The following is a 13,570-nucleotide window of genomic DNA, read 5'->3' on the forward strand; positions in this document are numbered from 1 at the left end:
GAGCTGCCGAAGCCAGGGTTGCCTTTCAGGATTGCCATGCGGGCTCTTTATGTTGCCTGTGCCTGGTAACCTGGTACAGCCCAGGGCTTGTATGGGCGTCACTGGGGCTGTGCTCAGCACTCTAAGCTGGGGAGTGCTCGTTGAGACGGAACTGGAATCTAGGTAAAGGCCTGGTTTAGGAGATGAGAATTGCACCCAGTAAGTTGTTGGGTTTTGTTTTCCTCCCAGCTGCTGCCATGGGAATTAAGGTGACAAATCAAATCAGTCTGTTTACTAGTGCCCGGAAATTGAATTAATGGTAGGACTTTGTAACAACTCGGTGTTGCTACTCCTTAATGCCAAATCTAACTTAAATATTTTAAAATATTTGTAATATTTCTGTTGATTTTCTTTTTATTACTTATGACTGTAAAATTCATCATGATGAATTGTAATTTCAGAGACAATTTGTGTTGGGTTGTTTTGTTGCTGATACTCTGGTTTTACTTCAACTAAATGATCATTTTGTTGTTTTTTTTTTCCCCTTTAGAGATCACATGGTCTTCTGAAGAAGTCATGGGTAGCTGTTGTAGCTGTCCAGATAAAGAAACTGTCCCAGATAACCATCGAAACAAGTTTAAGGTAAGCAATTGATGTGGTATGCTGTGAATTATTTTGTTGCTTTCTTGCAGAGTAGGTCTGTGATGGGGAAAAAAAATTAAATGAAAATGGGTTGGAATTACTGAATGGTTAAAATATCATAGACTTGCAGGTATCTGTGGCTAAAGGTTTCTCTTGCCCCTTTGAGAAATGCTCTCTTACCAGCATTGACAGGAATTCTCTAGGCAAGGTAGGCTTTTTTATGACATTTTTGATCTTCAGGAAGGAAAAGCAGCCTTGTGCTTTTGTTCCATCTCCGTTTCAGTTGGTAGGGCCCAAGTAAGTTTTGTTGCCTCTGGCAGGTTATGGAAGCTTGGAAAGGAGTCATAACCATAAGGGAAGAACTATTGGAAAAGTGTGATTGCTGACCCCCACCTGGATGTGGGGGTCAGCAATGGAAAATTTTCGGACTGCTGATTTTACTTGAAGATCATTACTAGTTATAGCGTTTTGAGAACTTTTGTCCTTTACTTGAAGAAATTTTATTTATAGATGTGCTTTGGTCCCTTATATCCCTGGAATTTGTAAGCTTGTGAACACTTGTTCATGTGCTTAACATGCTTAACAGGAAGCTGCTGAAGTCAGTGACTTTAAGTAAACATACCTCTGCATAGTCACACAAGTCAGATTTGCTTCTGTGCTCCAAACTGTCTCTGTGAGTTGGCAGAGGAATGTAATGCTTCCATAGTGAAAAATGATTCATGTGTTGCCTTAGGGCAACACTGAAATGAGCTTTAAAGCCATGGGAATTTCTGGAAATGTTTAATATTATCAGTACAAAAAGCTGGAAGTTAAAGTATCTTTCTGTTTTCTTGCTTTTCATGCATTTGACATCACTTTGTGTAACTAGTTCCTATTTTTCTCCTCATAGAATTTCTCTATTGTTTGTGTGGGTTGCTGATTTAGCAACAGGGGGGAGAAGATGTAATTTGCAAAATGAAGAAAGTTGGCATAAGCCTCAGTGGCAGATGAAACTATTCCTAATTCTTTGCAATTGACTAGATTTCAAAATGTCTCTTTAAGGAGTAACATTAATTGATACCATAGGGAAGATTTTTTGGTAAGCCTTTTTATTGAGTAAGAAAGAATCCCACTGAAAGCAGCATTGTGAGATTAAATACATACAGAGGAAAATATACATTGTCCGAATTCCATAAAGGATGCAGATGTCCTCAGATTGCTTTGAAAGCAGAAAGAATAAGAGTTTAAGCTTTATATACATGTTCTCACGCAAGATATCCATAGGTATTTGAATTATTTGTTAACTTTAAAAAGTTAGGAAAAAAAAATCTAAAACGGTCTGGTGATTCAGCACAGTGCAAGGCTATACCTGTATGTGAAGGAAGCTTTATCTTGGAGCCCCTTATCCTTTCTCATTCCTTTTCCCAACTGTAAGTGGGATTATATGACAAAGCAAATATTTTTTTTTTTTTTAGAAATGGGTCACTGAAAGATTCCATTACCTGAGGTATGCCATATCCGTGTGGAAAAACTACAATATGTACATAAACCCAGTTTAAAAAAAAAAAGTTTAACTTATGAAGCTCTTCCATTTAAATTTCTCCTCAGATTTTACAGTAATGTTATGCAGTCTCATTCATATTGCTTTTAAATATGTATTATTTTAATTCTGGGTAGGGGAAGCGAAGGAACTGGTTTGGTGAGGTTTGTTTTTCTTTCTAAACTTTTACTTCAAGGATTGTAACTAATATAACAGAGCACATAGAGTGCATCAGTGAAACATTAAGATTATTAGTAGTGGTGCTTGAAAGAGTACTTACCTAATGCTATTTAACTTCCTTTTTATAGGTTATTAATGTGGATGATGATGGTAATGAACTGGGTTCTGGCATAATGGAACTTACAGACACAGAACTGATTTTGTACACCCGCAAAAGGGACTCTGTCAAATGGCACTACCTCTGTCTCCGTCGCTATGGCTATGACTCAAATCTTTTCTCTTTTGAAAGTGGCCGAAGATGTCAAACTGGACAAGGTATGTGGAAATTTTGTATATAAAGCGTTTTGGAAATTTATTTGATATTGGAAGACAATTTTGTTTAAAAAAAGTATATTTGCCTATCCCTTGGTAAGGGTTATAAAGACTATAGTTTTATATGTAAAAGTGGTTTCTGGAAGAAAAGTAAGTTACCTTATGAGAAGTGGTCTTATTGGTAAAATAGGACTTGATTGTACATCGTTTTTTGGCGTTGTAGGTCTGAAGCACTTTATGCTTGTATGTGTGGATACTTCCAGATGTCCCTGCTCACTGCAGGAGGGTTGGACAAGATGACATTAAAAAGTCCCTTCGAACCCAAAGATTCTGAGATTCTGGTCAATTTAGGAGGTAGTTTTGACAGGGAAATTCTCCTGCCTCAGAGGCTGACTTGACTTTCAGGGAGGTGCATTAAAACCTGGAATTGTGGAGGACTCTCCTTGGAATTCAAAGAATTCTCTGGTTTTAGATTTTTAAAAGACTGGAGCACTGGAATGAACTGGATATCCCTCCCCTGGTATTGTCTTCAGTAACACACTTGTGTTTCATCCTTTTCCTAAAACAAATACCACTTTCATTTACATCAATGACATCATTCTCAAATTTTGACACATTTTTGCATGAAGTATGTAAACTCCAGCTATGCTCAGTTATTTTCTCTGTGGCTTCAATTAGAAAAAGATGGTTACCTTTCCAGTTCCCAGATCATGTCTGCCTTGTCCAGGGTTGGCTCACAGTGAGAAGATGTAAGTTTTTCTCTCTCTCTTCACTGCAGCAGTCCCTGAGGGAATAGCTGTTTTGGTTGAGGTCTCAGCCTCATTTTCCATCTTTCTACTGTGATGTAGCTGTGTATATTTGGAATTCTTAAATATTCATATGTTGTGAAATTAAGTTGCATTTTGATTTTTCTTAAAGATTTTTAGCATTTACTAGTGTGTTTATCAATAATGCTATTTAGCAATTGCAATTTTTTTAAAAATTTCACTGTAAAAAATCAGGAAGATGAAAGAACTTGATCATAAACAAAGCTGGTCAGTCTTCCTTGTCTAAAGAGAGGTAAGGGCAGACAGGTTTGTGTTTTTTTTTTTTTTTTCTAATTTCATCTCTAATGAGAAATGGAGATGTTTTCCAGTGTTGCAGTGTGCTCAATATGAAACTGAATTTTCAGACTGTTTTTTTTTCAGGCTAATACAATTCCATTGAAAATACTATTTTGAAGGTTCTTTTCCATGGCCTATGAGCAAGCCTGCAAAATTTTCCACCAAGTCTAATTGACTTCTCTGCTTTCCTCCTAATTTCTTTTTTTATAATAAGAGAAGATTAAGCAGGCTGTGTAAGTAGCAACCCTTTCCTCCCTCTTTTGTTTCTTGCCTTCCTTACGTAATATTAAAATACTGTGAATATTGAGAAAAAAGAAATCTGGCAGAAAATGTTCTCTCTGCTGCCTTTTTGCAATGGAGCATTGTTCCTGAGACCTACATTGGGTTTTGTGGGCACAGTTGCAAAACTTCATCTTCACTTGGTGAGATGACCAAGAAGTTTTTCATTTGAGAATAGCCTGAATACTGCCTAGCAGCTTTTACTGATTGCATGACTCAATATTCTTGTTTGTGCTTTCCATTTAATCTCCAATGATATCTATTGATAAGTTGTCAGAATGCACTGATGGCAAAACATTGACCTTGTGCTAGATACTAAAAACCTTGAAGACATGTTTTGGGAGCACAGCTAATAGATAATTCAGGATAGAAAACTTGAATGAGCTGGTGTGTCACCACATTGTGTGACAGATTACCTTGCATTTAATATGAATGTATTTAAGGTTTCATCAAGTTGGTTTTGCTGGCAGTTTGGTTCCAGCCAGTACAATTTGGTTCACCTCATATTTTAAGGAATCTGCAATTTGGAAGCCCTTTTTTTAAACAGAGGGGTAAAGGGAACTGAATTTCTCAGAACCATATGGGGAGCTTTTTAAAGTTTGTGATCCTAGATTTTTTTTTTTATTTCAGGTTTTGTCCATTAAGATTTCAGTATCCAGTTTGAATTTTCAGAAATACACAAAAAATTAAACATAGACTATTGTAATTGAGCTTGATCCTTGGTTGGGGAAATGTAGTAGAAGAAGCTCTACAGCTGCTCTTGTTGCAAGCATGAAGCTTATTCACCACACTAGCTGAATATTAATTGCTAAGCGTCATTCCTCATAGCCCATTTGGTATATTCCCAGCAGGGTTTTTGTGAACTTCTGCCATGTGTGGCATTTCTGGTAGTTCTGATCTGTCACATGCTGCATCCTTAGATAAATACTTGATGATAGTAATTGCCAGCATATTAACATAATTGCACTTACAGAACTAGCTATATAGGTAGGTAGTTTTTAGTAAAGAGTGTTTTAAGATTGTAATATTCACTTTAAAAAATGAGCACCTGCACCTACGTTTAACAAGCATGTCAACTTTAACTTCATGCTTTCAATGGAAGAATAATCCAAAGCTGCGACTTTGCTGGTGAGGGTAAGTTGGGGCGCTCCCTGCTGTTTAAAGGCAAAGTGGCACAATACACACGCAAAATACACGGTATTGCTGCTAACTTTGTGTTCTGTGTCTATCCTTTTGCCTAAAGCAATTGGTTTGTTACTGTCTGTTTCACACAGCTTGTCTACTAGCTTTTCATTTTAATCTTCTTAAAGAAACTAAAATTTTACCCGGTGTTTAAATCCTTCTTTCCTCTTGTGCAGGTATCTTATTTTTATGGTAATGTCATAGAAATCTGATTTTAAAAATATGACCTTGTAGCACCACAGTAGTTTCATTTGGTGTTTTTATTGATTTATTTACCTAACAGGTATTCTTTTTATCAGTTTTAAAAAAAGAGGGGAAAAAATATTGCCCTGTTTTATGCCTTTTTTTTTTTTTACACCCTTCATGTAGCACGCAAAACTTAGTTTTGCTTTTAATTGAATCAATTTTCTGTTCTAATTTAACTTTTGGTGCATGGGAAGCTTATTATTTTATTAGATAAACACTTCAAAGGCTCTCACAGTGATTTTGTGTGTTTTGGTGCAATGAATATTTCTTAACAATTTTGCTTCTTTAACAGGTATTAATTATGTGGATTCCAGTTCTGTTGTTTGAAAGTTGTATACATTGTAAGGCATGTTTCTTACATTAAAGGATTTTGATTTTTTTCTTGTGTGTTTATAGGAATCTTTGCCTTTAAGTGTGCCCGTGCAGAAGAGCTATTTAATATGTTGCAAGAGATAATGCAGAATAATAGCATAAATGTGGTAGAAGAACCAGTAGTAGAAAGGAATAATCATCAAACTGAGTTGGAAGCTCCAAGAACCCCTCGAACGCCTACCAGTAAGTATGGTTATACTGTCAGACGACATACCTGAATGTAATGTGGTACTTAGCTTTAAATTAGTTTTCTTTTTAATTACTTAAAGATTTAATGCAAATTAAATGCTATTTTCAGCTAAGAGGCTAATTACCAGTAATGCATTCTCTTGAAGTACTTGCTGAAGTTTCTCTTCTGAGAATCCTAAGTCTTGGGAGCAAAACTGCCATAGTCAAGTTCTTCAGCTTTAAGAAATAAGTTTTGGCAGCTTAGTTGTTGTGTAAGAACACTGCTTCAGTATATACCTATTGAGCTGCTTTATAATATATCACCCTATTTTACTTGTAGTGTTTCGAGAAACTTTAACGTTGGGCAATGTTCCAATGTTTTTATTAGGTAAACAGTAATGGTAATATCACATCTGTAGTGGGTTTGGAATCTTTCTTCTGCTGTGAGTAGATGGATGGTTAAAGTGAAGTCCTTTCAAAAATACCAGAGGATTTAAAGTAATCCCGGGCATATGGCTTGATATATGAAACTAGGAATTCCAGGTTATTGATTATTTCAGAGAAATGGCAGCTTAAGTAAATAAGTCCCTGTTTCTCAGGGAGACATGTTGTTAATGGCAGAAAGAGAAGTTGGAAAGGGCGTTTACCATGAGGACTGTGGTGCGTAATACACCTACATTTCAATGCTTGCTTCAGACGTGTTTCCCAGTAAATACTGGGATGCTATACTCTGAAATTTGCTTTTCCTTTCCTTCCCCCCAGCAAAAATTGAGTCTTGTGAATATTTAATACTATTTTACATATTTTAATTTCTCTTTTGAAAATAAAAAATGAAGATATAAAGCATCTTACTCATATACAGTAAAATGTTCTATTTTAATATGGTTTTGCCTGTTTTCTAATTGAATCAGCTCCTGGGTTCAATGCACAAAGTTTACCTAACGGCTATCCCAGATATCCATCTTTTGGAGATGCTTCATCACATCCTTCCAGCAGACATCCTTCTGTCGGAAGTGCACGCCTCCCCTCTGTTGGTGAAGAATCAACACATCCTTTACTTGTTGCAGAGGAACAAGTGGGTATTTCCCCCCATAATTTAGGTTCTACATTAGTTCAAATTTTTCTGATGTTTATTCTGTAGGCTTTTATTTGTGTTTTTCAGTATCAGGTGTAATGTATTTCTAACTGTATGTTAATTACCTCAGAAAAGTGTTCGCTTTGCCTCTGTTAGGATAGCTGGCTGAGGAAGAGTAACTGTTTTAAGTTGCTTTTCATATTTATATACAAAGATATAGAAAGTATGTATTTGCATATACTATTTTCAAAAATGTCAGTAATTGTTTTTGAACACATAAATTGTATTTTATAATGAGAGATCCTGGTCAAAAAGCTTCTTTACATGTAAATCTTCTGTTTGGGGAATAGAAATCATGGAATAATTTAGGTTAGAAGGGACCTCTAGAGTCTTTGTGGTCAAATTTTAAAGTTAGAGGAATCTGCACAGAGCCTTGTCCTGTCATGCTTTGAATACTCCAACCAAGGGGATTTCACAGTGTCTGAGCCATGTGTTCCAGTGTTTGACCACCTTTTTTGTGAAAGCATTTTTCCCTAATATGTAATCAGATTTTTTCCTGTTGCAGCTGGTGTGTGTTGCTACTTAACCTTTTGCTGAACGTCCCCAAAAAGGGTCTGTCTCTGTCTTTTCCGTATGTATTAGGTAGTTGAAAATGGCTATTAGTTTTTTTCCTGGCCACCTCTTAAGACTGAACAAGGATGGCGCGTTCAGCTGCTTCTTGTATGTCGCATGCTCCAGCCCCTCTAATCATGGCCCTCCTTTGGATTTGCTCCACTACAGAGGTGTCTGTCTTGTACTGGGGAGCCAGTTACTCCAGTTCAGTCTCACAAGTGCTGAATAGATGGTAATAATCTCTTTCCTTAACCTACTAGCTGTGCTTTTGCTAACACAAACCAATGCGCATTTGGTTTTCATTGCTGCAAGGGCACACTGCTGACTCACATTCAATTCACGATCCACCTGGACCTCTGGTGCTTTTCTGCAAAGCTGTTTTCAAGTCAGTTGGTGCCTAGCCTGTACTGTTGGTGTTATTCTGTACCAGGCACTGGACTTTGCATTTGCTGTTGCTGAACTTCATGAGATTTCTCTGACGTCACTTCTCCAGGCTGCTGAGATCCCTCTCAGTGGAAACCCTACCAATCTGAGATAGACTGAAAACTTTCTGAGGGCATGTTCTATCTCATCATTCAGGTTTCTGATTAAAATGTTAGTCAAGTTTAATAAAATGTAATGTGGTTTGGGAAGACTCTTGTGCTTGACAAGAAACAGTGTTGGAAATGAGAGAAGGTAACCAGAGCAAAGTGCAGTGAAGTGTCTTTTGGGAAAGGTTTGTTAGGAGTCCCCCCCCCCGAAGAGTCCAAGTGCTGCTGTTGGAGTTATGGAAGAGTAAATGAGTTAAAAGAATCAAGTGAGCTGGAAATAACACTTCAGCTTGTAGAGCTTGACAGAGGAGTTGGGAAGGCTAGATGACTGCTGTTGTAAAATACTACTTTTGCTGTTTGAGTATTCAGACACACAAAATTTAGAGAAAGAATCCATTACTTCAGTCTTTACCTTTCAGCATGCTGTTGATCCACTTTAGGGATTTGGAGGCATAAACTAGTGGTATATTCCTGCCTTAGTGGCATCTGTCTAACTCCTGCTCCTTCTTAATTTGGAGTGCTATAGTTCTTACGGAAGTGTATGTTTGTCTGTTTGAGTTTCTGGTATTAGGAGGCCGTTGGCTCTTCAAGAAAGAATGGACTGTTCTGCCAGTAGAGCCAACCTTTCTTCACATTGCTTAAGTAGTACACAAGTCGAGATTCTGGGGTTTTTTAGGTTGGGTTTTTTGTGAATTTTTTTTTTTTTTTTTTAATGGACAGTATATTTGCTTTGTAGTGTGGAAATCAAAGATAACTTTAGCCAAAGCCACTATTGAACTGTTGGTCACTGTCATGGTAAAGGAAAACAAAGTAGAGCTCTGCTTCACCGATTTGTCCAAGTGAACTAATGAGTTAAGTTGGAGCACCACAAGGTTGCCCTGACCAGAGCAGAGCTGGAATGGAAACTGAAAAGCTGTAGCTAGAGCACAACTGGGATAAATCATCAAATCAAAATAATTATTAATGTAGGATGTAAATTGCATTCTTTTGTCTGCCTTGAGTACCTCTAGTTTTATTTAGAGTAACTTTAACAAAACCAACAACAAAATTTCAGGGGGAAAAAGCCAAAACTGAGCACAGCTCAACAAGATGTGAGAGAGATGACCTTTGCACTTAAACAGCTGCTATCACAAGATTTGGTTTTCAAGTATTTTGATTAGAAAAGTGGGGACTTAAGAAGGAAAGAAATTTGGAGGGGAAAAAAAGGCACAAACAGCATTTGAATTACCTTCTTTTTTCCCCCCCCCTTTTAGGTGCACACTTATGTCAACACTACTGGGGTACAGGAAGAAAGAAAAAATCGATCAAGTGTGCATGTGCCACTGGAATCAAAGCTTTCAAACACTGAAACAACTAAAGTGAAAGAAGATCCGATGTGTACTGATGACAGAGATGCTCAGGTTCTCCTGGAGCCTCAAGGAGTTAAGTTTGTTTTAGGACCAACACCTGTTCAAAGGCAGTTAATGGAAAAAGAGAAACTGGAGCAGCTTGGGAGAGACCAAGTTAGTGGCAGTAGCACAAACAACACTGAATGGGACACTGGGTACGACAGTGACGAACGTAGAGAAACACCATCTGGTAATAAATTGGTGTATGAAAATATAAATAGGTTATCAATTCCTAGTGCCTCAGGGGTCAGGAGGGGTCGTTTGACATCAACCAGTACCTCAGACACCCAGAACATTAACAACTCTGCTCAGAGGAGAACTGCGCTGTTGAACTATGAGAACTTGCCATCCTTGCCTCCTGTTTGGGAGGCCCGCAAGCTGAGTAGAGATGAAGATGACAGTTTAGGACCAAAGACCCCATCTCTGAATGGCTACCACAATAACCTAGATCCAATGCATAATTACGTCAATACAGAGAATGTAACAGTACCAGCAAGTGCTCATAAAGTAGAATTTACACGACGTCGGGACTGTACCCCAACAGTCTTTAACTTTGACATTAGGCGTCCAAGTTTAGAACACAGGCAGCTCAACTATATACAGGTTGACTTGGAAGGCGGTAGTGACTCCGACAACCCTCAAACTCCAAAAACCCCCACCACTCCACTTCCGCAGACTCCAACCAGGCGCACAGAACTGTATGCTGTGATAGACATTGAAAGAACTGCTGCTATGTCAAGCTTGCAAAAAGCACTGCCCCGAGATGATGGTACTTCTAGGAAAACTAGACATAACAGTACTGACCTGCCTATGTGAGCCTGGGAAGCATTAAATCATTTGCACCTTTTGTGAAGTTTATAAAATTGAAGATGCAAATACTTTGCATTTCTTAACACTAACGCCTTTTATAGACTAATAGAACTTTTTCTGCATACTCCATGTACTTGTCTAACTAAAGGGAATTAAGGTAGAGCAAGTATTCATTTAGGTAACACCATTTCCTTCTACATTAGTAGTAATTACTGCATAGCAGCATCACCACCTTTCACAGTGCCTCTTTAAATTGATTAGAGTCTGAGTGACATGCCAGTTTTGAATTTATAAATATTCTGGTCTGGTGCCTATACTCATTAATGGCATTTATAACACTTTTTAAAGCATCTTGATATGTGCATTATTAGCAGATAAACCTAATCTTCAAGATACCTATCTTACCTTCATTTCCTCATTGAAGTGGCTCCTCCAGAATGAAATGTATGTAATGCATTAATTCACTCAGTGTGACGTATACAAGATATATTGGTTCATCTCAAGGAATATAAACACCACACTTTTTTTGTCTGTGGTTTGTGTTTTGGTGTTTTTTTTGTTTTGGTTTGTTTTTTTTAAAGACCACATGGGCAAGGAGGCCTCTAATTCCCAATAGTTTTCTTAACTTGTGTGATACTTGAGAGGTCACATTGAAGTTCGTTCATCAGAGCTATAAACGCATCTAAACCCAGCCTTAAGCTCCTTTTGCTAGAGGAGAATTCCAAGTGGCATATCAAGTTCCCTGTGAAATCTGACAGAACTTTAATCTCATTAGAGTTTGGGTGGGTTTTTTTGTGTGTGAAGGAATTCACAGGTTGGCTGTATGAATTAAGGCGCTCTTGTCATTTCTTAGTTCAGTGTGCCTTCCTTTCTTTGCATTTGTGTGTTTCTTTTTTATCTGTTCCATAATGTCTTGTTTAAAAAGTCAAAATTTTGTACATAGCTTTAATTGTTGTTCAGGGTCATTTATATGTTTGTCTTACTCTCTGCATTTGACAAAGAAAGACTCTTGAAGGTCAAATGGTTGTCTTTGTCCAGTGTTCTACTTTTTTATGCCTGACAGAAATATCCCAGCTCTCCAGCAGCATGCATTATTGCACAATTATGCAGTTATTGTCTTCCTTTAAAGCATCAGACACAGGTTACACGGGAGGCAGGGTACTGGACTTGATAGTTCTTTATAGAAAATTGTACATTCTATCAATGTGCATCCATAATTGATAGTATAATTTAGAAAGATATGTAGTAAATTATCTGAAAGTAGTATTATCTACAAGCATACTTTTCCTTTTGCAGTTGGTGAACTTGGTTACAATGATGGCTGCTCAGTGTTACAGGTACATCCAGGTAGAATGTTATTTGTTGAATGTGCCAGATGCACCCTTAGCAGAAGTTTTGGGGTGGTTGGTTTTCTTTTTTTTTTTTAAATACTAAATAATTTTAGAATTCTGGCACTATTGCAGGTGCAGCTTGGTACTAGCAGCAGAAGAAATTACTCTTGAGCCTGTGATTGCAAAGGAACTGACACTTGTGTGAACTGGTGTGATGTAAAATAACCCTTGAACTGTGAGTGAGGAAAAACATGCAAGAAAAGCCATTTGGAGATCTGAAAAAGAATTCAAGGTCTTAATGCAATATTTGAATTGAAGTTTTATAAAAAACAAACTACAATTATTTTCAGTCTTTTAAATTGGAGTGTATTCCTGTTCTTTTGTTAACTTTTTCTTTGGTCTTCTCTCAGTTTTAGTAGTGGCAGCAGTGGTAGCACCTGAAATACCTGCATCTTACCATACCATTAAGGGATATCAGGCATCCTTTTTACTCTACTTTCATTATTCTTTACAGACTGTATGGTACTGAAATACCAGATGCACAAAGAACATAATTTGCAGAACTAAAAGATAGGAGTCATTGAGACCATTATGTGGAACTTAAATGAGATTTAAAAAAAACCTCATTATTGATTTCACAGTCAACCTATGCATACTCTTGTGATAGACCTGTTGACTTGTGGGGACACCTTGGTACTCAAGAAGGTAATGACTACCTAGAGCTAGACATTTCACAGGTCTGCAGAGTTAGTGCTCCTTCACATCTTTGCCATTTTCTCACCTTACGCTATGGACCAGTCTTGGTCTGTACTGAAGAGAAATTGCCAGGTATTGCAAAATACTTACTAGTGTGATTCGTGTTCTTAGCTTGTAGCTCACTTAAATTTGTGAGCCAAACTAATGCTGCAGCATGTGTTTTGAGGCAAACATGTTTGATCTAGCTAGCTGCCTAGAAATATTTGGTCCTCATCTGTATAGTTATGGGAGTTTCAGAAATACTAATTAAGTGGACCCTTAAAACACACCTGTGAGGCAGGGAAGTAATATTCTTAATTGACAAATAGGAAAACAGAGGCTTTGGGTAGATTCTAAGTGACCTACCAAAATAACAATAACTAACCATATCCCTCCTTAGTTCCAGTGCACTCTCCTATGTGTTTATCCTGAATAGCCTTAGATACAAGGGATGGTCTGAATATTACTTTTTATGTTGTTGCAAGTTCCATGATACTTCATATGGGGTGTTTTCTTAGCTCTGCTCTCCAGAATTGAGAATGTACTGAAATTTCAACTTCCTGTAGCCTTAATTATATTAACAAATCTGACAAGATATTTTCCAGGACTATTGTTTTATCCTCTTACATTTTACAGGTAGGATAATGCTTTCTTGTTTTGTGTATGCTGCAAACATGCTGGTTAGTCGCTGTTACCTGTGCTGCTCATCTTTAGCATTCCTTATTTTCTGCCCCTTGAAATAGATGTAGTTGCAATGCACTTTACCCTTTGAGACTTGGTAAATATTTTTTCAATTCAGTCTCTTTAAAGGCTGTGATGTTAGGTGTAGGGTCTGTAATCTAGGATTCTGTTTTCAGTTGAAATCTCCACAGTATTTAGATCGTATTTATTTTGGGCCCACAGGTGTATAGATTGAGAAACTACAAATATGTAAGCATTTTCTTTAGTAGCTGAGACATGTTAAGTTTACAGAAACTAGGTTCTGCAAAAATGGCAGCATCTCCATCACTTCTACTTTTCATCCTTAACATGCAGTTGGCTGCTACCCTTCAAGCACATTTTTACAAGGGAAAGCCTTTAACTGTAGGTATTCCTTTAATGCAGTGA

At 37.4% G+C, this 13,570-nt stretch overlaps 1 protein-coding gene across 1 annotated transcript; it reads left to right on the forward strand.

Moving 5' to 3' along the window:
* Nucleotides 1-470: 470 nt before the first annotated feature.
* Nucleotides 471-10,403, forward strand: FRS2 (fibroblast growth factor receptor substrate 2; the record flags this gene model as incomplete). The annotated part of the gene is made up of 5 exons (XM_082014456.1): nucleotides 471-621; nucleotides 2,449-2,635; nucleotides 5,839-5,997; nucleotides 6,894-7,057; nucleotides 9,453-10,403. The coding sequence occupies exons 1-5, from the start codon at nucleotides 496-498 to the stop codon at nucleotides 10,401-10,403; spliced, it is 1,587 nt and encodes a 528-aa protein (XP_081870582.1). The 5' UTR covers nucleotides 471-495.
* Between the last annotated feature and the right edge of the window lie 3,167 nt (nucleotides 10,404-13,570).

The sequence above is a fragment of the Phaethon aethereus genome (genome assembly GCF_964289735.1).
Source record: "Phaethon aethereus genome assembly, chromosome: 1".
Taxonomy (NCBI): domain Eukaryota; kingdom Metazoa; phylum Chordata; class Aves; order Phaethontiformes; family Phaethontidae; genus Phaethon; species Phaethon aethereus.